The sequence below is a fragment of the Mus pahari genome, chromosome 7, assembly GCF_900095145.1.
Source record: "Mus pahari chromosome 7, PAHARI_EIJ_v1.1, whole genome shotgun sequence".
NCBI classification, from domain to species: domain Eukaryota; kingdom Metazoa; phylum Chordata; class Mammalia; order Rodentia; family Muridae; genus Mus; species Mus pahari.
Genome location: NC_034596.1, coordinates 98,705,434 through 98,732,743, shown reverse-complemented (window position 1 = coordinate 98,732,743; position 27,310 = coordinate 98,705,434). Strand labels below are relative to the sequence as shown.

The window sequence follows — 27,310 nt, the reverse complement described above, 5'->3', positions numbered from 1 at the left end:
GAACTCACTTTGTAGACCAGGCTGGCCTCAAACTCAGAAATCCACCTGCCTCTGCCTCCCGAGTGCTGGGATTAAAGGCGTGCACCACCACGCCCGGCACCAGCTCATTTTTCTTTATGGAATTACTATGGGATATCTACACCTCCTAGGAGAGTGAACCTGGAGGCAGGAGCTACTGTGGCCTCCACAGGCCTGCTGAGCAACAAGCTAGAGTCTTCAAGGTGCCTTTTATGCTTATGGGCCTGCCTTTATGATATACATAAAACCACTGTTCTTTGTAAATGTAGCTTAAAATTGTTCATGCTCTTGAAAATCTTACACAGGAAGCAGCATTATAAAGAGACTGACACCTAAGTGTTCTGGCTGGTAGACAGGATCCTGTATTACTTAACTTAAAATTAGCAGAGTGATTTCTGTTACAGGCATTTGGTTTTAGCATTTTGAGGGGATTCCAGGTCTGGGAAGTTGAAGAGCCAGTCTGACATCTCAAACTGAAGAGCAGCATGTGCTATTTAACTTAGTCCTGTGGGGATAAAGTAGTTACTTATAACTGACAAAATCCCCCACTGAAGCCACTTAAGGAAGGGATGGTTTGTTTTGCTTGATTTGAGAGCCTCCTGTGGTGGCGGGGAGAATCTGGCGACAGCAGTTGAGGCAGCCGGGCCTGCTGCATTTGTAGTCAGGGTACAGAGTTGAGTCCCTGTGCTTAGCTTCCAGTCTCCTTTTGATTGCAACCTACACTTAGGGCGGCTCTTCCTACCTCACTTAAACTTCTTGAAAAACATTTTTACAAAAAGGTCCCAAGGTTTGTCCCTAGGTAATGTGATTTAAATCTCATTAGTTGGCCAATCAGGATTAACCATCACAGGAGGTAGTGTTATTTTAAATTTTGGATGAAAACTCTTGTCCTTTGTTTTAATCGGTTCTGTTTTCCTTCCATTGAAAGTGTCTGGGGTGCTGAGAAGAAGCATAGCTCTGCTTTTGGTTTCATTCCAAGTGCACTGGAGGGTTGAGTGATGGAACTTTGGCTTCTTGGCCGAGGCTTGCACAGCACATTCTCAGGGCCACTGGTACCCAGGAGGGGCTGACTGTGTCACTTGTGTACATGCATTTGTGATCAGCAAAGAGAAGTCAGTCTGAAGGCATTCAGTGAAAACTCCCGTCATTAAATCAGTGCTATGGGCATGTGACTTCCCTCCCTCACTGGTTCTGTAACACTCTTATCTTCCCTAGGCTGACCTTGGGACGTAGTACGCCTAGGAAATAGGTCATAAATGACCATTGTTAATGATTTTGTAATGTTTTCTTTGGGAAATTTCTTAGAATTGCTTTTCTTGGTGAATTTTTTTTCAGGTACTTAGGAAATTTCGAGCTCATGAGACCAACCTGCTCATTGCAACAAGTGTTGTAGAAGAAGGTGTGGATATTCCCAAGTGCAATTTGGTGGTTCGTTTTGATTTGCCTACAGAGTATCGATCATATGTCCAGTCTAAAGGACGAGCACGAGCGCCGATCTCTAATTATGTAATGTTAGCAGATACAGACAAGATAAAGAGCTTTGAAGAAGACCTCAAGACCTACAAAGCTATAGAAAAGGTGAGATCAGAAAATTAATACATCTTCCTTTTTATTTGTGCGCTTGGAAAGAGAGAAGTTTGCTCTCCAGAGTGACGTGTCGGCGGTGTGAACATATAAGGAAGCCGAGAGTGATCAGAGAGCTGGGAGTATTCCGTAGAGGAAAGGTCCTGTGGGCCATTTGAGAGGGTGTCTGTGGAGGACATTGTAAGTGCAGCCAGCATAGCGGCCAGTGATGAGTTGTGGTAGGAGAGTGATGAGACATCTGTTTACCAACAGGAGACCAATAGCATCCTCTGTGTGCATGCACAGTGTCAGATAATTCTTGCTCAGTGTGTTTCCATATGGTGGGAGCTGGGAGGGTTCTGTGGAGAGCTTCACTGCACAGATAGCTTCTGAAGTATAGAGAGATGGTTGTGTCGCACAGCATACATCAAAAGTCAGTAAGTTTGTTTGTTTATTCTTGAGACTATGATATCGTGTAGTCCGGGCTGGTCTAGAACCCATGATCATTGTGCTTCAGCCTCTTGAGTGCTGGGGTTATAGGTATGTGCTGCCGTGCCTGGGTAGAGAGTTTTTTCTGTAGATACAGAGGCAGAAAATTGACATCTGACAAAGAAGATTCTTGTTCTCACCCTATGTCCTGTTTGTGAACGTCAGATCTTAAGAAACAAGTGTTCAAAGTCAGTGGATGCTGCTGAGGCTGACGTCCATGCTGTTGTAGATGATGATGATGTTTTCCCGCCATATGTATTGAGGCCTGATGATGGGGGTCCTCGAGTCACAATCAACACTGCCATTGGACACATCAACAGGTGAGGGAGGACACGGCTTGTCAGTGTGGCAGGATGAAGTCTGTCTCCACAGGTGAACAGACTGCTCCCAGTGACAAGAGCCACCTCCAAGAAGGGACAATAACAACAGTGAGATAGCATGAACACTGTATCACTTCAGGATATAGTAGCCAAAAATGTATAAGCTGGGTTTAATCATGAGAAAAATCTCGTGGAAACTCAAGTTGAGAGGTGGACTTGAAGGGATAGGCCTGCAGTTTTCAGGGGTTGCAAAACAAGGTCACTGAGATGAAGGACAGATCAAAGATAGGAAGATGCGACAGCCTGGTGGCCTCTGGTCCTGCACTGCACTGCTTTGACTACAAGGACTGTTCTTGTGAAACACTTGCTCCTTTGTTTTACCCTTAAGTAGACTTGTCATGATATATAAACTAGGCCTATAACGTTTTTTCTTAGTTCTTTGTAATGTTATCAGCTCAGGAAAAAAAAAGTAATTGTGCCTAAGTCCAAATTAACTCATAATAATCACACTTAATTGCTAATAGAAAATTCAGCACCACACAATACAAAAATTTTAAGTGGAATATATTCTGTGCCTGTTTTACTTGTGGGGTACTGTTTTCTGTGGGGTTCTGTTCGCTGTTAGTGGACAGTGAATGATAATGGTGTTTGGAACTGGACTTGTGGGTGTGAGTTAAACCTTCAGCAGGCAGCCACTGGGCTGTCCTACCACCCAGGCCTCTTTGTAGGGAGAGCCAAGGAATATGCTTACATACATATGTCACATGCCCACATTCACATCTGCATTGCTGTCTCACCCCCTGCTTCTGCTGCCCCCATTCTTACTGTGGCTCTAAGTCATTCTAGATTTCCTGTTTTCCTTGCATTTCCTTCCTCTGTGATGACAAGTCTGATCCACTGTGCTTGGGTGTGATATGTGCTCAGCCTGCCTGTCTGCTGCCCCCTCTTGTTTTTGGAGCACCCTAGCTGCACAGGTACTTCCCTGGCCTCAAACATCCTCCTTCCTTGGGCTTGCTTCCTACTCTGTCACCATACTGTGATGCACTGATGGAGTTTCTGGTTCTGGTGCCTTCTTGGTTCAACCCTAGGCTGTGCTGTTACCTTCCTTACCTTGCCATGGCTGTTGGCAAGTGTAAGATGCTTAAGATACCAACACTGCTAATGCATTTCGGCAGGGTGAACTTTGAAATGCAAGCTTTAGTTTTAACTAAAATAACATTAAATAATGTAGTTTCCTAGTTATACATATCCGCTTCTAGTGCCGAGATCTGTCATATTCACAGTCAGGAGCAACAAAAAACATTCCTCATGCAAATGGCAGCCCTACAGGAGCCCTTGTGAATGTTGAGGCAGTTTTCTGTCAATCTTTCATTTATAGGTTCAACTTCAGAATTCTTTTCTTTACAGATATTGTGCTCGATTACCAAGTGATCCGTTTACGCATCTAGCTCCCAAATGTAGAACCCGAGAATTGCCTGATGGTACATTTTATTCAACTCTTTATCTTCCAATTAACTCACCTCTTCGAGCCTCCATTGTTGTAAGTTAAGAAAAAGACATGCCTTGTATTAAAGTATGTATGCCATTGTTTAGTTTCTCTAAGACATCTGAGTTATAGATTTGTTATTAAATCTACACTCTGAAAAGTCATTTTTAAGTTGCAAATATAGCTCTACGCTCAGGTATTTTATAGTCTATAAACTATTGGAACTGACCAGATAGCCTCCACAAGTTCCCTTTAGTCTCTTACTAATTGGAATCTTTTTGAGAAATCTGTTAGCTATGGCTTTGCACATAGTGACGCAGAAGGGTGAGCTGCTCTGGCTGAAGTCTGCCTTCTGTATTTGCAGATGTCCCAAAATGAGTAATTTGAAGTTCACAGAAAAGCTGTTCCCTGGTGATATATATTATAGCTAGTTTTAATGTCTTTACCTTTTTGTTGTGTATTTGTCGGCTAATGAAAATAATACTTTAAAATTTTATTAAAATGCACAATTACTTGAAATTGTAACATCTTAGTTATGAATTCATTTTGATTAGATGTCGTTTTAAAAGATGGGATGTAGCTGTGTTAGAACCCTTGCCTCATATGTGTGAGACCCTGGATTCTATCCCAGCACTACCAAAGTTTAAAACAAAATGAAACAACTAGAAGGCTTGCAAGCTTGTTGGTATTTTCAAACGAAAGTACTTGGTTGTGGCAGTTTGGGCGTCAGCCGTATGAGGCAGAGGTTCTCAGTCTGTCCCGTGGGTTGGTAAACTGTAGCTGGGAAATACTCTGTTCTTGTTTTCAGGGTCCACCGATGGACAGTGTACGGTTGGCTGAAAGAGTGGTAGCTCTCATTTGCTGTGAAAAACTGCACAAAATTGGTATGTAAACATGCTTGGAAAACATATATCAGTGAAAAAGGTGGCAAAACTGTACGTCAGAAGCACATGGAGGCCTCTGCGGGTTTCTGGAGCTTGTCAGGGCCTAGGCGTGCTGCTTTTACTATACCTCGGTAGGTTCACTATGCCTTTTCTGTACCTCAGAGACCCTACAGAGCTGGGCAGGACTGTTGACTTCCACACCTTCACTGTAAACAGCTGCCACTTTTTGCTTCTGTTACTGGGCCCTTTTTAAATACATAAGGATGCTCTAACTATTGGGTTCTAAGCCAGCCATATGTATGTTTAATGTGTTAGACTCTCAGGTTAGTCTATGTTGGTGAAGAAGATAATCCTTTAAAAAGTGAAAAACTTGTGTTTAAAAGGGCTGTGTGGGCCTGACCTGTTGATATTTTAATTTTGGATTTTAGAGTTAGGTTTGTTCATGCCGAATGCACGAGTGTCACGTAGAGCCCCTAAAGTTTCAGCTGTGACTGCTTTACAGTGTTTGTAAGATTTATTTATCCTATATGTGTGCACAGTTACCTGCACTGTGCATTGGCACTGTGTGCGTGCCTGCTATCTGGAGGGCAGATGAAGGAAGCCTAGCCCTGGAACTGTACTTACAGATGGTCATGAGTCACCATGTGGGTGCTGGGAACTAGACCTGGGGCCTCTCCATGAGCAGCTCCTGCTCCTCAGTGCTGAGCCATCTCTTTTCTGTGTCTAAAGGCAAGTGGTGCTCTGATCGCTGTACTCTGAGTTGCTCTCTCAGTATGGTGCTGTGTAGATCATTTACTCTTTAGTTTGCTGACATAAGCTCTTTTAAACTTCATAGGTGAACTGGATGAACACTTGATGCCAGTTGGGAAAGAGACTGTTAAATATGAAGAAGAGCTGGACTTACATGATGAGGAGGAGACCAGTGTTCCCGGGAGACCAGGGTCCACAAAACGACGGCAGTGCTACCCCAAAGCAGTTAGTATTGATTAGAACTGAGGAACGTCAGCCGTTCTCAATTTATCTCCTGCTACATCACATGCTACATCTTCTGCTCCGCTGTTTCCCCAGATTCTTGTGATTGGCCCAACTGTGGGTCTTAGTTGTTCCTCTGATACCCAGCGTCTCCAGAGCCACCTTTGTATTTGAGCATAACTGTTGCTGGGTTCTGTTGATCGGTTTTGTCATAAGCCTTTCCAAAGGATTCTTGAGGCATTTATCAAAGGAGCATCTTTCATTTAAAAAGACACTGGTTTTTGTTTGTTTGTTTGTTTGTTTTTGAGACAGGGTTTCTCTGTGTAGCCCTGGCTGTCCTGGAACTCACTCTGTAGACCAGGCTGGCCTAGAACTGAGAAATCCGCCAGCCTCTGCCTCCCAAGTGCTGGGATTAAAGGCGTGTGCCACCACACCCAGCTAAGAAGGCATATTCTTTTATTTATTTTAGTGGTGTGACTCTAGCCTTAGTGGCCCTTGCTGTTCAGACCATGACTCTCACAGTGAGTGGGTGAATGAAAAGGCTAGGCTGCTTTGCAGCCAGCGCGGTTGGGTCTATCAGGGGGTGGAGGAGGCTGTGCTGGGAGTGGGCAGAGGTTCCTGCAGAGCAGCATCTGCCAGACCTCTGATGCCCTAGCAGGGCTCAGCTCTCAGCATATCATGCTTGACAGAGGTTGATCTTTAAAACACAGATATTTTTAACTCATAAGGTACCCAGACAGAAGCAAGCTTTCTTTGTTTTGTCTTCACCTAAATACATGGTCATTTTGTTTTGCAGTTTTTACTTTACATATCTGTACCCCAGCTAAGCATTTTTCAAGATTTAAAAATCCTGCTTTTTTTCCTCTCCCGATCTTTTGTGTAAAGCTTTCACCCTCACTTGAGTCCTACTTTAGGCATCAGTGATGTCTCTTGAGATATGCGCTCTGTCTCGCTCGCTGCCCCCTTGACCCCATCTTGTCTTTAGTACTGCCTCTTAGCCTGTGGGTAACAGTGTAACTGTGAACTACCAGTGCAGACCCCAACCTATGAGTCTGAGAAAGTTGAAAACTTAGAAAATCTGAAGTAATGATCACAGTACTGATTCACTCTCATAATGAGAACTGTTAAGAGTTACATTAGAGCCAGAGAGCTGGTTCAGCAGGCCTGATTGCTGGAGTTTTAGTCCCCGAGAATCACATGGTAGGATAGATAACACTGGCTCTGACAGGCTGTGCTCTGGTTACCACAGTATGTGTGGCACATGTGCCACCACCACACACACACACACACACAGTTTTCTCACTCTGTCCAATAGAGGTCATGAGTATTAAAACTGACACTGATTTGCAAAAGGTTGTCCTGTTGTAGTAACTGAGGCACAAACTGATTGCTTGTCTTTCTGTCCCTTCCTCCCTCTTCCTGGCCTCTCTTTTCCCCTCCTTTCCCTCTTGCACATTTACCTTAGCTAAGTCTATGTTATGACTCCATTTGTACTGATAAATATAAATGTTTTCCTGCTGGTGCCAAGACAATGTGATTTGTACAGTGAAAAAGATTTTTTTTTAATTGAAATAGTTTTAGGAATAATAGAGCATATTGAATGTTATCTGGAGTGATGGGGTTATATACGATATTAAAAGCAGCTTTACCTTCATTTTCTGATACTCTGTGCGAGTAAATAGTTTGCAAACCCACGGACTAAAAGTGCTTTTCAGTCCAAAGAAAGAGATCAAATGATTTAATATTTTAAAAAGACTATTTTAAATACTTTTGATATTCTATAAAACTGTAATAAGAAGTATATAATAGCATAGGTAAAATTAGGCAGTGTGAAGCGCTGACTTCCCACAAGACTTACCGCTGAGTGTCTTCTGAGCTGCTGCCGCTTTGTTTAACCCCACAACCAGAAATAAATGTCTTTTCTTGCCAGCATCTAGAACAAAGGCTGATTGTATTTGAGCATGATGCTTAATTCTTTTTTCCAACTCTAGATTCCAGAGTGCTTGAGGGAGAGTTACCCCAAACCCGATCAGCCTTGTTACCTGTATGTGATAGGAATGGTCTTAACTACCCCCCTCCCTGACGAACTCAACTTCAGGCGGCGGAAGCTCTACCCACCTGAGGACACCACAAGATGCTTTGGGATCCTGACAGCCAAACCCATACCTCAGGTAAACCCTTCAGTGTGTCTATTGACATAGAGATGGAGTAAACTAATGTCATTGTTGACTGAAGGTGCCCACTCTTCTTTTTGCTAAGATTCCTCACTTTCCTGTGTATACACGCTCTGGAGAGGTCACCATATCCATCGAGCTGAAGAAGTCTGGTTTCACATTGTCTCAACAAATGCTCGAGTTGATTACAAGACTGCACCAGTATATATTCTCACATATTCTTCGGCTTGAGAAGCCTGCCCTAGAGTTTAAACCTACAGGCGCTGAGTCAGCATACTGTGTTCTACCTCTTAATGTTGGTAAGAAGGGGCCTGCTTGCCAGGGTTGCTTTAGCTGGGCAGTGAGCGGTTTGCTGGTGACTCACTCATTGTGTATCCTGTGAATCCTCCTTACTTTGTTAGCTGTAGACTCACGTTAGTGTACCTTAAATGGAAATCTCACCTATGTTATATTTAACCTGCTGAAGTTTTTTTCTTCCTGAAGTTAATGACTCCAGCACTTTGGACATTGACTTTAAATTTATGGAGGATATCGAGAAGTCGGAAGCTCGGATAGGCATTCCCAGCACCAAGTATTCAAAGGAAACACCGTTTGTTTTTAAGTTAGAAGATTACCAAGATGCAGTGATCATTCCAAGGTAGGTGTTTCAGTGGAAGGGAAATGGCAGTGGTACTTGCTTCAGGTGTGCTTGTCATTGTGGCTGTGGCTGTGGCTGTGCACCATGTCACCAGCATGCAGAGGGCAGCCAGCAAAAACGTCTCTCTATTCATGAACAATTCCAAAGAGCACTGCAGATGAGAGAGTTACATTGTAAAAAATATTATTTCTTATATAAATAAATAATACTGCTAGCCTTTTAAGAAGTCTCTATTCCCTTAATTCCAAAGTCTTCCTAGAGAATTTCATTGGGAAGAATGTGTGTGCCTAAAGCTTTCCAAGACAGTCATTATTACTCAGCCTGTGGAGGTGGGGAAGGTACCACTTGACAGAGTTAGGGAGTGGAGTCTGTGGCAGTCCATTACGTCAGAATACTTGACAAAGTAGAGCTGTTGATTGACTCTGATTTATATGCATGCATATTCCTATCCTTTGCCTTCACTTTCTACCCCTACCCAGAGTAGCATTGTAAAGGCTGCACTAGACGATCACTAGCATAGATAATGAAATACATCTTTTTTTAAATTTATTTATTTTTATGGTTTTAGAGCTTTATTGTAGAAAGGCAGAGAAAGAGAGAAGGTAGAAATACATCTTCTGTATCAGATACCGCATATTTAACATTGTAATTTGCAAAGGATTTACTCTGTTGGATATTAAGTTTTCTGTTTTGATTGTATTGATAAAATATTTGAAGGAACTATTTATTTAGCTTTTCAGATTGTCAAAGGAAAGACATTTAGAAGAAGAATCAGAGGGGGAAATGGAGAGCTTGTTTTACTTAACAGAAATATAGTTTTTATTCTCAAACTCTTGAAATATTGTTTTTGGAATTTAAATTTTCATTAATGCTATTTACATTTAATTATTTGAATTCTTAATGATGTGTTTCCATATTAAAATAGTTGTACTTTGAAGATAGTTGAGTTACACAAAAGGCAACTTGATTGATTTTCTTTATTTTTAGATACCGCAATTTTGATCAGCCTCATCGATTTTACGTAGCTGATGTGTATACTGATCTTACCCCACTCAGTAAATTTCCTTCCCCTGAATATGAAACTTTTGCAGAATATTATAAAACAAAGTATAACCTTGACCTGACCAATCTCAACCAGCCACTGCTGGATGTTGACCACACATCTTCCAGGTAAGAGCCGCAGAAATGACACTTGGGTTGTGCAGGGGAGTTTGCTTTCTAGGGGTCACTGTACCTCTGCCTGCTCATGGCCCCTTTGCATAGACTTGCCTGTGTTGTAGAGGAGTGTACTGACAGAGATCCTTAGGCAATCTGTAGGCATACCTAAGTTGGAGTTCTAACTACTAGGAGGTGTACTTTAGTTTGATTTTTTGATAAAATTGTTGTGAAATTTGTATAGACTGAACCTTTTGACACCTCGGCATTTGAATCAGAAGGGGAAAGCACTTCCTCTAAGCAGTGCTGAGAAGAGGAAGGCCAAATGGGAAAGTCTGCAGAACAAACAGGTAATGAGGTGCGGTCACTAACGGTTTTATATTGGTTCTTTCACATTTTGAGGTTATTATAATGTGATGACATCATTTCCCTTTTCTCTCCTCCCTGCAAGCACTCTCATGTACCCTCCTTACTCTTTCTCAAATTCATGTCCCCGTTTTTCATATATATATATATATATATATATATATATATATATATATATATATATATGTAAAACCTGCTCAAGCATGACCTAATTTTTTTTTTGAAGACTCAACATTATCAATATAGCAATGACTTGTGAATTTAGGAAGGTCACCATGGATATTGAATTTATTTTGAATATCCTTGTTGGTAAAACTTCGGTTTTCAAGGAGTAGTTTTAGAAGTTAAGTATTACTAGCATTTATGATTTTCATCATGATCCCTTAGTGAAGTTGGTCTTTATATTATGATTTGCTTTGCTTTATATTTATCAGCCTGTGCTTTTCTTACTCAAAGATACTGGTTCCGGAACTCTGTGCTATACATCCAATCCCAGCATCACTGTGGAGAAAAGCAGTTTGTCTCCCCAGCATACTGTATCGCCTTCACTGCCTTCTGACTGCAGAGGAACTAAGAGCTCAGACAGCCAGCGATGCTGGTGTGGGAGTCAGATCACTTCCTGCGGATTTTAGGTATGCCTGTGTTGCTAAATTTGATTTGGAACAAAATGGAACTAAGTTAAAGTTGTATTTTTCTTATAGTTTCTAAAAGATGAAAAAAACAATGTGCCCATTTAACACATGAAAAGAAACTATTGTTTATCCCTTAAGTAGCAGACTAGACCACTGAGATCTTGTCAAGTTAGAGAGCAGCAAGCCCCCTGAGACCGATTCATGGCTCCTTTTAGCAGTGATGCTGAAATGAGGGTGAGAAATGGGTACAGTTCTTCTCAAAACTAACCTCCTGTTAGTAAGCAGCAGCCTCTGCTCGTTCTTATTCCGATCGCTTTTTTTCCTGTTAGTGAAGTTCTGCATACCAAAGAAATTTTTGTCGTAATTAAGTTTGGTGATACAGATAGTTGTAGAAACCGAAAGCATCTTAACATAGTAATGTGAGCAATAATCCCAGTTATCCTACCTGAGTACTTGATAACAGTCTGGAACACAGGTTTAAACCCCATGCTCTGTGGTCCATGATGACATAGGATGTATTGACCTCATTCCCAAGAGCAGAAATTGAGGCACAGAGAAAGTTTGTAAGTTGCTTGAAGCTGCTCACTTGGTTTAGAAGGTGAGCCCACTCAGTCAGTGGCTCTGGGTTCTCCAGGACCTCCATGTTGGGTCCTCTCAGTCAGCTCTGCTTTGCGACCAAAGGCAGAAGTCAAAGCAGTAAGCTGTTCTGCATTAGAACTGACTGCAGAGTCCCAGGCATGGTCAGGTAAGCTTGAAAATGTGCTTTTCTTCTTAGGATGACTTTTAGAGTTGCCTGCTTTGTTTGCTTTTAACTAAAAATGTTGCTTTTCTGAGCTTACCCTTTGGAGGGTTGATTGAAAATTATAAAAATGTCTTTGCAGATACCCTAACTTAGACTTTGGGTGGAAAAAATCTATTGATAGCAAGTCTTTCATCTCAACCTGTAACTCCTCGTTGGCTGAGAGTGATAATTACTGTAAGCACAGCACAACTGTAGTCCCTGAAAATGCTGCACATCAAGGTGCTACTAGACCCTCCTTAGAAAACCATGACCAAATGTCTGTGAACTGCAAAAGGTTGCCCGCTGAGTCACCTGCTAAGCTCCAAAGTGAGGTTTCAACGGATCTTACAGCAATTAATGGTCTTTCTTACAATAAAAACCTTGCCAATGGCAGTTATGATTTAGTTAACAGAGACTTTCGCCAAGGAAATCAGCTGAATTACTTCAAGCAGGAAATACCTGTACAACCAACTACCTCATATCCCATTCAGAATTTATACAATTATGAGAACCAGCCCAAGCCCAGCAATGAATGTCCTCTACTGAGTAATAAGTACCTTGATGGGAACGCTAACACATCTACCTCAGATGGAAGCCCCGCGGTGTCCACGATGCCTGCCATGATGAATGCTGTTAAAGCACTCAAGGACAGGATGGACTCTGAGCAGAGCCCTTCTGTTGGGTACTCCTCAAGGACTCTTGGCCCCAATCCGGGACTGATTCTCCAGGCTCTGACCCTGTCAAATGCCAGCGATGGGTTTAACCTGGAGCGGCTTGAGATGCTTGGCGACTCCTTTTTAAAGCATGCTATCACCACATATCTGTTTTGCACGTACCCTGATGCTCATGAGGGCCGCCTTTCATACATGAGAAGCAAAAAGGTAAGGCACAATTCTCGTTCTGGGCTGTTGCTCTTCAGTGTGCCTGAAAACAGGCCAAGTTACCCATGGGGAATTCTCCGTGAGTCGGTGCAGCTACTACTCATTCGAGTTCATTAGGGCCAGTGAAGCCCATGAAGGCATTGCCCAGTAGTGACATGAGGGTATACCAGTGGTACAGCCAGGCTGTGGGGTTGACCTTCTCTGTTGGGAAAAATAAACCTTTGTGCAAATGAGGAACCATTTTGCAGATGAAGAAACTGATGCCCAGACAGTGAGATTAGCTTGTGCCTGGTCATTCACTAGTCCCAGGTGTTTAGGGGAGTATGTCTGAGACTAGAGGCCACACCTGCTGGCTGCCTCCCAGTGTTTTTAAGACAGGCCACTGGTGTGAGGCCCTGACAACTGTGACATCATGGACATGGTGGGCAGTGGCGGCAACAAGATTAGGAGGAAGTTGTCAGGGCTGCCAGACCCTATTAAGCAAGAAAGAGACTACTTTAACATTTCAAAATTTCATCCATTTGTCTGTTCAGACCCTTTTGACTTCATTTCCTGCAGAAATATTTATTGTTTTCTCTGCCTGGTATCAGGTGGGTTCAGCATCTCCTTCCAGACAGACCCTGACTGAACTCCAGCTTTCCTTTTTTTTTTTTTTTCCAAGACAGGGTTTCTCTGTGTAGCCCTGACTGTCCTGGAACTCACTCTGTAGACCAGGCTGGCCTCGAACTCAGAAATCCGCCTGCCTCTGCCTCCCAAGTGCGGGGATTAAAGGCGTGCGCCACCATGCCCAGCTAGCTTTCCAATCTTAACACAAGTTTCATGCTCACTGTACAGCCTGTGTCTTTGCTCAAGCTAACCTTTCCTATATCTTTGCTCAAGCTAGCCCTCCCTGGGATTGTCCTCATTGCCAGCTGCTGCTTGAATTTTGCCTCACAACAAGTCCTTAGTTGTATCGTTTCTGTTCCACTGAGCATTTTTCTCTTGACTTGGAATGTTTTCCTCCTATTGCTGGCTTGCTCTTGGGATACTCGCACATAGCATGGAAAAGGAAACCAGCATTTATGTATATTGGTTCCGTGGTAGACAGCTGAGAGGTGTGTTGACTCGTGATAGTCCCAAACAGAGCTGCCTGCCACATTGTAAGGACCGTTTCTCTGCGTCTTTGCATGCTTTCTACCAGACTGTGGCCAGTGCCGATTGTGGGTACCAGATGCTGGCTAAGTAGTGTCTGAGTTACATGGAAAGGGCCCCTGAAGAATCCCAGTAAGTTTTTAGAAACTGGAAATGAGATTAATGCTGATAGATCCTAGTCTCCAAGTGAGAATTAGACAGAAATGTCATGTTTTAAGTAAATTAGGGACATGGTAGAGCCATTAGGAAAGGCAAAAGGACTGGAAGGGGGATAATAAAGCCACCTTGGTGGTGTACGTGCAACAGCTGGTCTTTAGCACTTTCTACTCCAGTGCTTTGAATGCTGTCCACCACAAAAAGAGGATGTTAGGATTGGTGTCATATTATTGGTGCTTAGATTCCAGAGATACAAAATTGTTTTGTATAGTGACAGTTCTCACCTTAAAGCATATTCATCCCTTTTCTCACTAAGACTATCATGACATCTTGAGTTCCAGGGTCTTGACATCTTCTGCTCCCAGCTCCACTTGTCATTTTGAATTTCATATCGTCAGTCTGTGATTTAAAACTTTGAAATTGGACTCTTTCTTTGACTTATTCATAAGGAGAGGAGTTTATATACATTAGGTTTTTGTGGATTCCATATTGGATTAAATATTTGACACGGGAAGGCTGTCCAGTACTTGGAAATTTTGAGTTATTTTAACTGTGTAGTCTTTATAACTGCTGACCATTTGTGCAATTCAAAAACATTGGCAAAAATGTATTGGCACACTGTATCTTCCAGCCATGACCATCTATGGGTAAGTGTTTGTGACTCTTTTCTGCCGAAGGTCAGCAACTGTAACCTGTATCGCCTTGGCAAGAAGAAGGGACTGCCCAGCCGCATGGTGGTGTCGATATTCGATCCTCCTGTGAATTGGCTTCCTCCTGGTTATGTGGTAAACCAAGACAAAAGTAACTCAGAGAAATGGGAAAAGGATGAAATGGTAAGCTCTCAGCATGGAGCTTTTTGTTTGTGTTGACTGAAGAATTTTGTTTTTGTTGTTTTCTTTCTCTTGTACGATTGCCATGTAGTAGATATTTCATGCGTTGGCAGGCCATCTGTGACTTCAGAATTAGTGTTGGTTTTGGTGCAGTGTGATTTCTATTACCTCCCCTCCCCATTCCAGAGGCATAAACTTGTGTTATGTTTCCACTTAGAAATAAAATCAGAGCCCTCTCAGGTTCCTTCCCTCTCATGTTACAGTGTAGCCTTAGTCATTTGTTGGAGTGACTCTGCAGTGACCTGTGATCTCCAGGCTGTATCTGGAAGAATTGAGTTCAGCACAGACTAGTTTGGGCAGGGCTAGCTTGGGACTATTTCTCTTGCCAACTGGGTGACAGCTCACCACTGTATGGGAAGGTCGCGGTGTACTACTATAAAGACTTGAAGCGGGGCCACAGACTGGAGAGTTCTCTTTAGTAGCTACAGCTTCCTTTGTCTTGTCCTGAAGCCACCAGGGGGCAGCCCAGAAGCCTGGACTCCAGGCTTGTGGCTGGGGGACAGTTGTCTTGTACTTCTTTGAAGTTCTCATCTGTTTAGGCATTTCACTTGCCTGATTTATTTTGTATTGATGACAAATGGGCTTGCATTATTTCATTTTTACTTCAGGCTGGTAATGATAACACCATTTCTTTTACAGGTTGGTGAATAGTATCTTCTCATGTCTTGTTTCTGACATTTCTGTCTCAATGAGTCCTAAATGTCTGTAGGTGGTATGGTCTCTGAGGCTGCTCTGATGTAGGCCTGCTTGCTGAGTTTATTTGTAACTCAAGTAGGATTTGACTTATCACAGAAATGCAACTTAGCTGGAAAACATTAAGAGTATTTTAATGCAAATTAAGTCTGAGGATGACATTTGCTATTAATTTATAACACACACATACACACACTCTCGAATACATGATGCACACACTCACACACATACCTTAGAAAAGTGAAGAATTTGAACCTTAGAAAAAGTATGTCATTTCTACCAAAAAACAGTCCAGCAGGCCTCCTATTCTATTATTTGATCCTTTAGGTAGCAGTAACATGCCAGGGCATTCCTGAGTTACATGTTACAGTGTGGACTTCTGTTTTCTGCCCTTTTTTGCTGACTCAGCCTTCAGTTCCTAGCACGCACTGATAGACTTTCATCTGGTGCCTTATACATAATTACTAAGGAGTCACAGAGTGGTTATGGATTCAAGGTCCTTCCAGTTCCTTCTGCCCCTGGGGCACACCTCAGTCTCTGAATGCCTCCTAGGAGAAAGAGAGCAGTAGACTGTACTATCAAGACACACACACACACACACACACACACACACACACACACACACACACTCTTACTTTAAATGCTTTTTGTTTTGGAGAGCATTTTTGAAGAATAACTCCTCCTTGTGAAAATGAAGAGTCTGCACAATGCCAGGGATGCAAAAGACAGCCCAGGATCACTGGGTGGCAGCACCATGTTACAGAACATGATTTATGCAGAAACTCTGCAGTTTAAAACCTCAGGCTAAATAATGTAAATTTGGCCCATCTTGTCTTAAGACCTAAATAATAAAGCTGTTGTGGTGGCACATGCTTTTCCCATCACTTGGGATATAGAGGCAGGTAGATCTCAGAGTTCAAGGCCAGCCTGATTTACATAGTGAGTTCCAACCACCCACAGCTACATAGTCTCAAACAAACCAAACAGAAACAAACATTAGTCAAAGTCTTTCATGTTTTCTTGGAAAAATGAGATAGTTTCTTGAGGTTTGCCGCTAGCTGGGTGCTTTGCCTATATGTGTCTATGCACCGTGTAGATGCTGGTACCTGCAGAGGCCAGAGAGGGAGTTGGATCACCTGCAACCATCATTAGAGTTGATTATAAACTGCCACGTTGGTGCCGGGAACTGAACCCAGATCGCCTGGCAAGAGCAGCCAGTACTACTCATCTCTGAGCCATCCCTTGGGCCCCTGTTGATGTTTAGTGTTTTTTATTTTTCAAATGTTTGGGTTTTTTTTCTGTTTATTTTTTTTAATGATTGCATGTGGTTACATGGCTAGACTCAAAGCTGTTTTTCTTTCAGGCAAATACAGAGTTTCTATCTTTTGTGAGTCTGGTTTAAACTGAGATGTATGCTTATTTTAAAGTCACATGGAAAATAGTTTGAAACGTTTTGTCATAATTCTCTGGAAAGTTGTTCCAATCAAAGTTGAGGTTTACAGTCCTGCATTTGCCCCAAGTAGGGTGGTGGCGCTATGCATGACTTTATGGCATTGCAGAGATTGGGTGGCATCTTGTAGAAGATGACATCACTGCTGAATCATAGCCCATTATTAAAGTTGTCACTCACAAACAGCTTTTGCCAAAGAAATTGGAATTAGCAAAGATTTTTAACAGAAATGGGATTGTCTTGTTCCATGTTAGCTTAAATTTTCTTCTGTTTTGTCAGCCTGCTATGCCCTGTTGGCCTTAGGACCACAGCTCTGAAGAGGGTTGAAAGAAGAATTTCCCAAATTCATACCCTCTTTCAGTGGACACTTTTTTTTTTTTTTTTAGTTTTTAAGCAAAGCAGTTTAGTTTTACATTATAGCAAATGTTTTTAGATTTGAAGTGGAAGTAGAGAGAGAAACTATTATAATGCCCTCCTATAGTTTTTAGTGGTAAAGGGTTTTAAAAATAATTTTGTCTGCTTTTATATTATGTTATTAATTGTAAAGCTAGTGCTCTTTCTACATCTGGAATTTCAGTTTTGTTGGTTTTGAAAGTCAGGCAACCACATTCAAATGCTGATAGCTAACGGAAAGCCTCCACAGGGCTCTTCTGTCCTTGCAGAGTCTGTCCGCTCACTTGACATCTGCCTGGTGGATATCAATTTAACTTTATCCTTGTTCAGAATTCTTCACTTGCAGATTTATACTGGATAAAGGTCATTTTATAACTTAGAAAATGAACATTCAAAGAGCATGTTTGACTTTTGTTTATATGATTAAATAACTTATTTTATGTTAATTGAAAACAAATGGCCATGATTTTTAAAAGTTGCCTTTCAGTATTTGTGGTTGTCGTTTGAAATTATCCATAACCCTTGCTTTTATTGAGTTTCAAACCCTTTTAAAAACAGCAGCTCTGTCTCTCCTCCTTCCCCGTCCCCGTTTCAGACAAAAGACTGCTTGCTGGCTAATGGCAAACTGGGTGAGGCCTGTGAGGAGGAGGAGGACCTGACGTGGAGGGCCCCCAAGGAGGAGGCCGAGTATGAAGACGACTTCCTGGAGTATGACCAGGAGCACATCCAGTTCATAGACAGCATGTTAATGGGCTCAGGAGCCTTTGTGAAGAAAATTTCTCTTTCTCCCTTTTCAACCTCTGATTCTGCATACGAATGGAAACTGCCCAAAAAGTCCTCCTTGGGCAGCATGCCGTTTTCCTCAGGCCTTGAGGATTTTGATTACAGCTCTTGGGATGCGATGTGCTATCTGGACCCTAGCAAAGCCGTTGAAGAGGATGACTTTGTAGTAGGTTTCTGGAATCCATCAGAAGAAAACTGTGGCGCTGACACAGGGAAGCAGTCCATTTCTTACGACTTGCACACGGAGCAGTGCATTGCCGACAAGAGCATAGCGGACTGTGTGGAGGCCCTGCTGGGCTGCTACTTAACCAGCTGCGGTGAGAGGGCTGCTCAGCTCTTCCTCTGTTCGCTGGGGCTGAAGGTGCTCCCAGTCATCAAAAGGACCAGCCGGGAGAAGGCCTTGGACCCTGCTCAGGAGACTGTAAGCAGCCAACAAAAGAGCCTTTCAGGGAGCTGTGCCGCTATGGTTGGCCCGCGTTCCTCTGCAGGGAAAGACTTGGAGTACGGCTGCTTGAAGATCCCACCGAGGTGTATGTTTGACCATCCAGATGCAGAGAAAACCCTGAACCACCTGATATCTGGGTTTGAAAATTTTGAGAAGAAAATTAACTATAGATTCAAGAATAAGGCTTATCTTCTGCAGGCTTTTACACACGCCTCCTACCACTACAACACTATCACTGGTAAGGAGCCCCAGGGCCACACTCTGTCCCAAAGCAGGAGACTTTGTCTTGTTTTGGTCTTGCACAAATAAGGTCTGTGCATGCACAGTCTTAGTGCTCAGTACAGATGCATGGCTGGGGGAGGAAGTAAACAAAAGCAGAACTCTAATGTCCCGTCTGCTGGGAAGTAAGACTGTGTGGTGATGTGAGTGCTGGGTGTGGCTCCTGTATCCTCTCACGCATGGCATCTTACATGCTGCATGTGTAATCCAAGCTCTGGTGTTTGCTACCTAAATACTTTTCTTAGGCTCAGTTGTGGCTTTAGCTTCTTGTTTTACTCACATATGCGGAATGTATTTCTTCATCTTTTTGTTGTTCCTAAACAAAAGGCACCTTTTTTCTTGTCTTTTTAAATCTAAAGATGAGAAAATTAAACAGAACCATTCTACAGGAAGGGGCCATTGCTTCCCACTGTGCAATGCTTCTTCTCCCTCTTGATACCTAAGAGAGTCCTTAGAACGAGTCAACTTCAGATTGTGAACCCAGATAAAGCTTATATCTTGCTTTCTGTGTGAGAATGTCAAGCATATCAAAGCAAAATAAAAAGCTTGTAGTTTGGATGGTAAAAGTCCTGTAGGTTAAGGCTGTTTACAAAATATTAACCCTGACAGTGACGGTCCAAAGTAAAGCCTGCTTTTCTTTGTGAAGAGGAAATGGTGTGGTCTCCATCCATGGCTAGAAGCTGTGAGGCTTGGGCTCTAGCCTAGCTTGTCTCTTTTTGCCTCCTCCCCACTGGATACTCAGGACCAGGTCACTTCTGTCCCAGCCTCATTCTCTCAGCTCAGTGGATTCTTTTAATGGCTCTGAAGAAATCAAGGTTCTGGTCAGCACTGGACACTTTTTCATTCTGGCAAGCAATCCTTTTTGTCTGGGTGTTTTGCGCTAGCACACAATTCTTTCTTAGTCCCTTGGTTTGTCAAGTCCAGTACATTTGAGTTTGAGTTGAAGAGTCATGTTTTCCCTGCTGCTGTCCCATGTAATATATAACATGGAAGTATTAAGGAATCATGTCACTTAGCACACATTGCAGAGTGTGGCTGACACACTGCCTCGATGGCAGTGGGACAGAAGGCATGTGTGCCATGGATGGCTTTCCTGAGAGCCAGCATGGTGAGAGAGACCCAGGAGGGATGCCCAGTGCCCGCCTGGCCAGTATAGTGCCCAGGGAAAGGAGAGCTGTGACTCGGATTGCATCTGGGAAGTGGCTTTTCCCCCCTCCAAAGTAAGCATATTATTTGGGCACTGGAAGATTATATGACCCAATTTATGTATAATAAATATGCTTTCAATTACCATTAAAACTTCCAGGTGCATTAGTGAGTATATGCCCAATAATTTCACTAAGGAAGGTAAATGAAAATGTTCCTCGGTAGAAATCTCAAAAGGAGCCTGGGACTGCAGCTTTTCCATCGGCTCCCATGCAGACACAGTGTGCAGAAGTGCATGTGCCCCTGTAGGCTCATCATTGCACTTTGGATCTCTTTGCAGATTGTTACCAGCGCTTAGAATTCCTGGGAGATGCGATTTTGGACTACCTCATAACCAAGCACCTTTATGAAGACCCACGGCAGCATTCTCCAGGGGTCCTGACTGACCTGCGCTCTGCCCTCGTCAATAACACCATCTTTGCATCATTGGCTGTGAAGTATGACTACCACAAGTACTTTAAAGCTGTCTCTCCTGAGCTCTTTCATGTTATTGATGACTTTGTGAAGTTTCAGCTTGAGAAGAACGAAATGCAAGGAATGGACTCTGAGGTTAGTGCTGTTTAAACTGTGAACTCGGTGCTGAGGGAAGCAGCCAACTGCAAGTTTGGGCAGATTGAGTCCTGACTCACCGCTGTCCAGAGGGATAGTTGCAGGCCAGGAGCAGGGTGCCCACATGCTGCCTGCTCTCCAAGCAGAACCAAGAATGGTAGGCCTTTGAGACTTGGCTGCCCACTCCATGGACCACGTGGTCATTCAGACGAGGAGCCTGAGTTTTCAGTTACCCCAGTGAGGCTCCTACAGCAGTCATAAAAAATTGTAGAAGTGCACCTCCTCCCATGCCCCAAAGTGGCCTTGGCCTCTCTGACACCACAGGATGGTCAGATCCTGCCTTTTCTAAGTGGGTCACAAGTATTTGGTAGCATCTCAGGTGAGCCTCACAAATGTGCACTTGCATTGTTGAAGTGGGAACTCGGGAACTCTTATTGAAAAACAAACTGAAGTTTGTAAGCTGTGGGTGCCAGGAGGCATCTGCCGCTGGGCTGGGCTGCTTGGCTCCAGTGTGTACGTGCTGCAGTGTGTGCATGCTGCAGTGCTCTGGCTCTTTGTAGGTAGGGATAGTGCTCAGCTTCCTGCACCCAGGACCCAAGGAGCTTCCATCCCAGTAGAGGGATTTATTCTCAGGCCACTGTTCTTATTTTAATTTTTGCCATCTCTTTTACAATGGCTGCAAACTGTTGGAGAACAGTAAGTCTGGGCTGAAGCCCTGGCAGCCAAACAGCAGGGCTCCTGCTCCAGCTCCAGCTCTGCATCTGTAGCAGTCACAGCCGAAATCCAAGTGATGAGGACCTGTCCTGTGTAGATTCCTATTTCATTCTTTACAAACAGTTAACGGTCTAAGTTTGAGGAGCTCACTAAAATCCAGTTCAAGTTGTCTTTGGATGCAGTGGGGGGCTAGTCAGCTTTGCTGGTCTTTCTGCATTCTTTTACAGCCTCTCTGTGTACTAGCTGCAAATATCTGGCTGTTCTAACTGAGGTATTTTGTCTTAAGGAAGTCTATCTTGGTGGTCTCAGCTTCCTTAGCTGTAAGAAGAGGGAGTTGAACCTGCCAGGGTTGACATTGTCTTTTATCCCAGAGCCAGGGAATATGGGTGCATCAACATTTAATACATTTGCTAATTTATGTACAAGTTGAAATTTTCTCCTTTCCTTCATTCTCTTCTACAGTAATTTGTGCTTTGTTGTTGTTAGAAAATCCAAGTAAACAAAAAGAATTGGAGCTGTCTACTTACGCAGCCCATGCTTGGTCAGCATTAGCATTTGGCGATAACTGTCGCTAAGGAGTCCAGCCTTAATGTACAGAGGCCGCTGCTCCATCTCAGGCTGTGCTTGCGGCTGAGGACTGGCTGCCTCCGTGATTGTCTTGAGATGGCTTCCAGGGGTTGAGCAGCTTTTGTTAGGATGCGTAGTGACTGAGTGTGAGGCAGAGGCCTGTGCATGCAGTGAGCTGTTGCCAGAGGTAGGACTGGTGCCCTGAAGACTCATGGGCTTTGCACGGGTGCTGTGTCATCCCGTGGATCTGAGTATGCACTGTGTCGGCTAGGCTGTCGTGGTGAGTGCAGTTCGTGTTTTAGTGACAGGGAGCCTGGAGGGAAAGAGCTTCCGAAAGGGTTCCTCCACCCAAAGAATGGTAGTCTCTAACCTTGTCCCCACGTGTTGCTCTTGTTAGGTGCTGAGGAGTGCCTTTTCTGAGAAAGGCAGTTATTTGGTTACAGGTGATTGTGACAATATCTTGTAATTCTGGATTACACTTAAGTTCTGTTCTGGTTTACAAGTGTTTCCCTTTGCTGGGCATCAGGTACTTGTCCCTCTGGTTTTTGGGAAGGTGGTTTTGGAATACCCACTGCCGTGAATCAGGCGCACATGGGTGTTGGTTATGCTTGTTAAATAGTAAAAGGCAGCTAAGAGAAGCCAGTCTGGGGTAGAAGCCTTTGAAGGTGCCCTATTTGACAAGTCACTTTTCTTCAATAGCTTAGGAGATCCGAGGAGGATGAGGAGAAAGAAGAGGATATCGAAGTCCCCAAGGCCATGGGGGACATTTTTGAGTCTCTTGCTGGTGCCATTTATATGGACAGTGGGATGTCTCTGGAGGTGGTCTGGCAGGTGTACTATCCGATGATGCAGCCTCTAATAGGTACAGTGCGGGCTCTTTCCCCCTGGTGTATACAAGAACACTATTTAAAATGCTTCTAGGGCCTTTAGTCACTTTATATAATCTATTATTCTGATTATAGAAAAGTTTTCTGCAAATGTGCCTCGTTCTCCAGTGAGAGAATTGCTCGAGATGGAACCAGAAACTGCCAAGTTTAGGTAAGCAGGGTGTGTACGTGAAGAACTACATAACTACACACAAGAAGCTTCTGCACGGCCTGCATCCTCTCAGCTTCCGTGCTGGTGTGACTGGCTGTTCTTTTCCTTTTTGTTTTCACAAAGTGAAGCTGAGGGAGGGAGGGAGGGAGGGAGGAGAGAGTGGCCTGTGTGTGCTAAGGTACATGGTCAGCTCATAGGAGGGACTTGGCCCAGGAGGACTGGAGGTGCCAATGACAATAATAAATACTTTGGATTCCTAACTCAAACTGTCTGGGGTTTTGCAGCCCAGCAGAGAGAACTTACGATGGAAAGGTCAGAGTCACCGTGGAAGTGGTGGGAAAGGGGAAATTTAAAGGCGTTGGCCGGAGCTACAGGATCGCCAAGTCTGCTGCAGCACGAAGAGCCCTCCGCAGCCTCAAAGCTAACCAGCCTCAGGTTCCTGACAGCTGAAGCTTCTGGACTCACAGGCGGCAAGACAGCGGGCCAGAACCACAGCTCCACGGCCCAAGGACGGTTCGGGCTGACACAGGACAGGAAAACTGAAGGCAGAATTTAAAGTCTGATAATGAGATAGATATCAGAATAAAACATTTAATATGTGTATAAACTCTTTGGAACTAACTGTAGCTTTAGTTTTTGCGCACACACAATCTTGTCTTCTTTCCCCCCTGCTTTGTTTAGTCACAGGGGTGCTTTATGCTGGTGTTTATTAGCAAGTTTTTAAAGTCATTTTGACAGGTTTTTTGTTTTTGTTTATTTTGACATTTAATTTCTGTCGACTTTGCTTGGTGTTAGAGACCACGGAGCTTAGCCTCTTAGTCCCAGAACTGGGTCGTCCTGACCTTGCGGTCCCTTACACTAGTACCTGTCCTGCGGTGTCAAGCCCAACAAAAAGGGAACAGTGTGCAAAGGAAGCTTCCGTGCTGTGGAGGGCAGTGGAGGAAGGGGCAGGGCGGACCCCCGGTGCTGTTGTACGGAATAGTAAGGGACAGATTTTGAGTCAGTGTTGGCCGTTGGTGAGTTGAGGCCAGGTTTTCAGATGCACATAGTGCTGCATAGAGGATTCTTGCCTTAAAAGGGAGGACTTGACAGTTTGGTTTTTATTTTGCCTTCCCCTTAGTATGCGTTGGATGAGATGAGATGGGGTGACAGCTCACTAGGGCACTTGCAATGGAACTATTGCAGGTAGAATGTCTGTCGCTTGTACTGGAGAGATTCTAAAACCCAGCATCATCATAGACAGGATACGTGGCTAGATGCCTGGTTTTCCTCAGAACTTCCTGCCAGGTGGTCCCAGTGGTGGAAATGCTTGCCCAGTCAGCTGTTGTTCTGACGAAATGAGCCTGAGATGCAGTACACCTAGACACGCCACAGGTTTGTAGTAGGCAGTGTTGCCAGAGTCACCAAAGCTGTGCCGTCATTCCTATGGAGTCAGCATTGTGGCAGACTGCCAGGAACGACCCGTCTGGGGTGGAAGTCACCAGTTTAGATAAACTAGGTCTTTAGTTCTTCTCAGAATCAGAGAAAGTAAAGCTGTTTAGGCATTTGCTGAAGGTCTTGACTGGGCTTGTGGGCCCCTCTTCACTTACACACCTCAGTCCCCTCCCTTTGCCTGCATTTTCCCGTTGGTGCTATGTTTATGTATCATGCTTGAAGTTTAATTTTTTTGCACTGTGACTATAATACCTCTTAATTTACATTTAAAAATGCTGTATGGGTTGCCCATGCCCTCCCACTGACACACAGGAGAGCTTTGCTGCAATTCGCCCTCTTACGCTTGAAGTCTCAGCAGGCTGAGCCAGGGTAGCTCGCATTCCCCACACTTCTCCTGAGGCTGATGCTTCATGTAATGCTGCACTTAGGTTAAGTCACCCGAGAGAGAGAGAGAGAGAGAGAGAGAGAGAGAGAGAGAGAGAGAGAGAGAGAGAGAGAGAGAGAGAGAGAGAGAGAGATATGCCATGTGTGTGCAAGCAAGCACTCGGGCTGTCAGGAACCCCATGGGAAGGGGAGAGTGAGCTTCTCCAAGCATTATGTGCTGTTGCCCATCTGAAAAGCAGGATCTGAATTATTGTTTGGTGAAATTAATTTGGCTGACTCATCTTAAATATTTAATTCTAACTTGAGATTGTAGTTGTCTGTTTGATTTAGAACATCCCTCTCCCCCATGCGCGCACACACAAACCTTAATGCAAGACATCATAGCATGTGCAAACCAGGTGATCTTTTGAATGTTGTAGCTGTAATTTGTATAGTCAGATTGTAAGGTGGGGTGGGATTGTGGGAGGTGGAGTTTGTTGTCCTATCACAGTCCTTGGGGATTTATAAACTACCTGATTCTCTACATTGTGATTCGTACATTTATGTCCTGGGATGGATGCTCTGGCATCCTGGCACCAAAATCAGATTGTTTCACACTTGGATTCCTGGTGGAAGAAAATGCCTCAGTATATTTTGTAACATAAGGAGAGTATTTTTTGTTAATATTGAAAAGTTCAGAATTGGATATGCTTCGCTCATCCATTCTCAGGGCTCAAATGTTTTGCCACTATTCAGAATGTTGTATCAATAGCAAACTTGGGCTGTTTTTCTTTTTCTTTCTTTCTTTTTTTGTTTTTTGGTTGCTGTTAGATAAAGGTACCTGATAACTAGGTTGAATCATACTGTGATTTACCCAGAGACCAAGTTGGAAAAATCAAAAGTATGAGTTAGACACGTGATCAGGAATGTGTTTGTTTGTGTTGGGGGTTGTCCCCACGCTCACTGGTTGAAAGACTTTGCATTTTAGAGAAAAAGTTGTTCTGCCCCTCCCTTGATGGCTCCATGTGCCTCCTCCACTAGTGTAGCAGGAGGAGGAGACAGCCAGCGCCCGTGAGGAGGGAGCAGTTACACAGACACTGTGGCTGCATGCAAGCTCGGCGGGCGCTGCACTGTTGGGCCGTCCCCTGTGGCCCCTTTGCAATCCCAGGCAGGCAGAGTGAGTGAGGCCCTGTCTTCTGTTGGGCTGTGTCTGTGTGGCACAGGCTGGGCAGTGCTCCGGCACTTAACCTAGAGGGGAGGCCGTGCTTGGGCCTCACTGCGGTTCTGACTTGAGAACATTCTGGGATGCCTGCAGTTTGTCACACACTTGCACATTTTAGCTATTATTATTATTTTTGTCTGCGACATTTTCTTTTATCTGTAAAGTTGAAAGCATGACAGAAATTTGTTGACTGAACACTTAATTATGCTTTTTAAATATTTTGGTTACGTTTCTTCTTTTTTCGTTCATATTATGTGAAATGATTAAATTTAGAATAACCTCTAACACTCCTATAATTATCATTTAAAATACCAATGTTTTTATTTTCTCGGCAGTAGTCGTCCTCAGAAAGAAGCAGACACGCTGTGTAATTAGCAGGGACTTGTGGCTGCTTCGGTTCTGCCATTCAGCTCCCGTCGCTCACTAGCAGCCACCAGACAGTGACCGAGAGCGTGGAGGCCAGTCAAAAACCCACAACCACCTGCTTTGCTCGTGGGCCTGTTGCTTTAAAACTACTCCTTGCTCGGTGAAGGCACCTAGTCCTCCTGCATAAACTTACTGCTGGCAATCCGAGGCCTTGCATCTTTATTTCACAGACCCTGAGCTGAGCCTACAGTCGCATCCTTAGCCAACTCGGGCTCTGTGTGTCTCCTCTGTGCTTAACAATGCCCAAGAACCCATAGCTTCCCATCTGCTGATTGCTTCTCTGGAATTTAATTATTTCTCAATAAATTCTGTATTTTACATTGTACATGAGACATTTTAAAGATATGTTTGAGACCAAGGATAGTTAAAATGACTGTAAAGGTGGTGTGTCTGCCATGGAGACCAAGTGCTGTCCACTGGTGGGGAAAATGATCACCTCAAACTAATTTGCAGTTATTATTTGACTTATTATTTTCTTGTCTGTTTTTCTTTGATAAACAACCACAGACAGTTTAAATGTCATACATGGCCCCAGAATTTGCCTTGGCTGCTGGTTCCGTAGCAAAAGCACAGAGGTGAATGGGAAGAACACTTCTGCCTTTTCTGCTGTAAATAAAGGGAAATGACTAACGGAGTCAGGCTGAGTGTTCTGCTGACAATGAATGAAGTCTGTCACAGCACACCCTGCAGCCTCCTAAAGAAACACGCGTCCGTGCACGCAGCTACCACTGCAGAGCTGCGTCGGCACCTGCTGACCAGTTACCTTTAGCTTTTCCGTTTTGTTTCGTTTCGTTTTGTTTTTTCTTTTTAATAATCGTAGCCAATAAAGTTATTGTCTGTTCACACTGTGTCTTTATCTCTCTTTTTTGTTTTTGTTTTAATTTTTATACTTAGTGCAGTGTAACCAGCTCAGCTGTGGTAGCAGCAAGTGGTCTCCAAAGTTTTCCATTCAGTAGACAAGCTCATGGGTTGCATATTCGGTAAGATCTTGTTCATGTTCTCCTGAGACATGCTACGACACAGTAACAGTTGTCCTCTTACTAGCGCCGTGCTTTGCTGAAATCCCGCCATGCCGATTGATGTGTGCCAGCTCTTGGATTGCCTGTGACTTATTTGATGCGTTCCTTATTGAATTAGTTTGAAACAAAGTAGACAGGATGTCCACTTCCAGATCCTTACAACACATTTCTGCATTGCTGCTTAAGTGAAGGTT

At 43.7% G+C, this 27,310-nt stretch overlaps 1 protein-coding gene across 5 annotated transcripts in view; it reads left to right on the top strand.

Annotated features, from left to right (window-relative positions):
* Dicer1 (dicer 1, ribonuclease III) overlaps positions 1 to 26,942 on the top strand; it is a 65,295-nt gene extending 38,353 nt beyond the window's left edge. For all 5 annotated transcript variants that reach the window (XM_021202574.2, XM_029541174.1, XM_029541176.1 and 2 more), the window contains 18 exons: positions 1,354 to 1,596; positions 2,236 to 2,390; positions 3,798 to 3,930; positions 4,685 to 4,760; positions 5,596 to 5,735; positions 7,724 to 7,903; positions 7,992 to 8,205; positions 8,390 to 8,543; positions 9,531 to 9,713; positions 9,943 to 10,048; positions 10,521 to 10,696; positions 11,578 to 12,358; positions 14,323 to 14,478; positions 17,667 to 18,537; positions 20,065 to 20,333; positions 22,314 to 22,476; positions 22,577 to 22,652; positions 22,937 to 26,942. In XM_021202574.2, coding sequence (XP_021058233.1) covers positions 1,354 to 1,596; positions 2,236 to 2,390; positions 3,798 to 3,930; positions 4,685 to 4,760; positions 5,596 to 5,735; positions 7,724 to 7,903; positions 7,992 to 8,205; positions 8,390 to 8,543; positions 9,531 to 9,713; positions 9,943 to 10,048; positions 10,521 to 10,696; positions 11,578 to 12,358; positions 14,323 to 14,478; positions 17,667 to 18,537; positions 20,065 to 20,333; positions 22,314 to 22,476; positions 22,577 to 22,652; positions 22,937 to 23,102 — 4,242 coding nt within the window. In that variant the 3' untranslated portion in view covers positions 23,103 to 26,942. The remainder of the gene's footprint in view (positions 1 to 1,353; positions 1,597 to 2,235; positions 2,391 to 3,797; positions 3,931 to 4,684; positions 4,761 to 5,595; positions 5,736 to 7,723; positions 7,904 to 7,991; positions 8,206 to 8,389; positions 8,544 to 9,530; positions 9,714 to 9,942; positions 10,049 to 10,520; positions 10,697 to 11,577; positions 12,359 to 14,322; positions 14,479 to 17,666; positions 18,538 to 20,064; positions 20,334 to 22,313; positions 22,477 to 22,576; positions 22,653 to 22,936) is intronic.
* Positions 26,943 to 27,310: the final 368 nt, after the last annotated feature.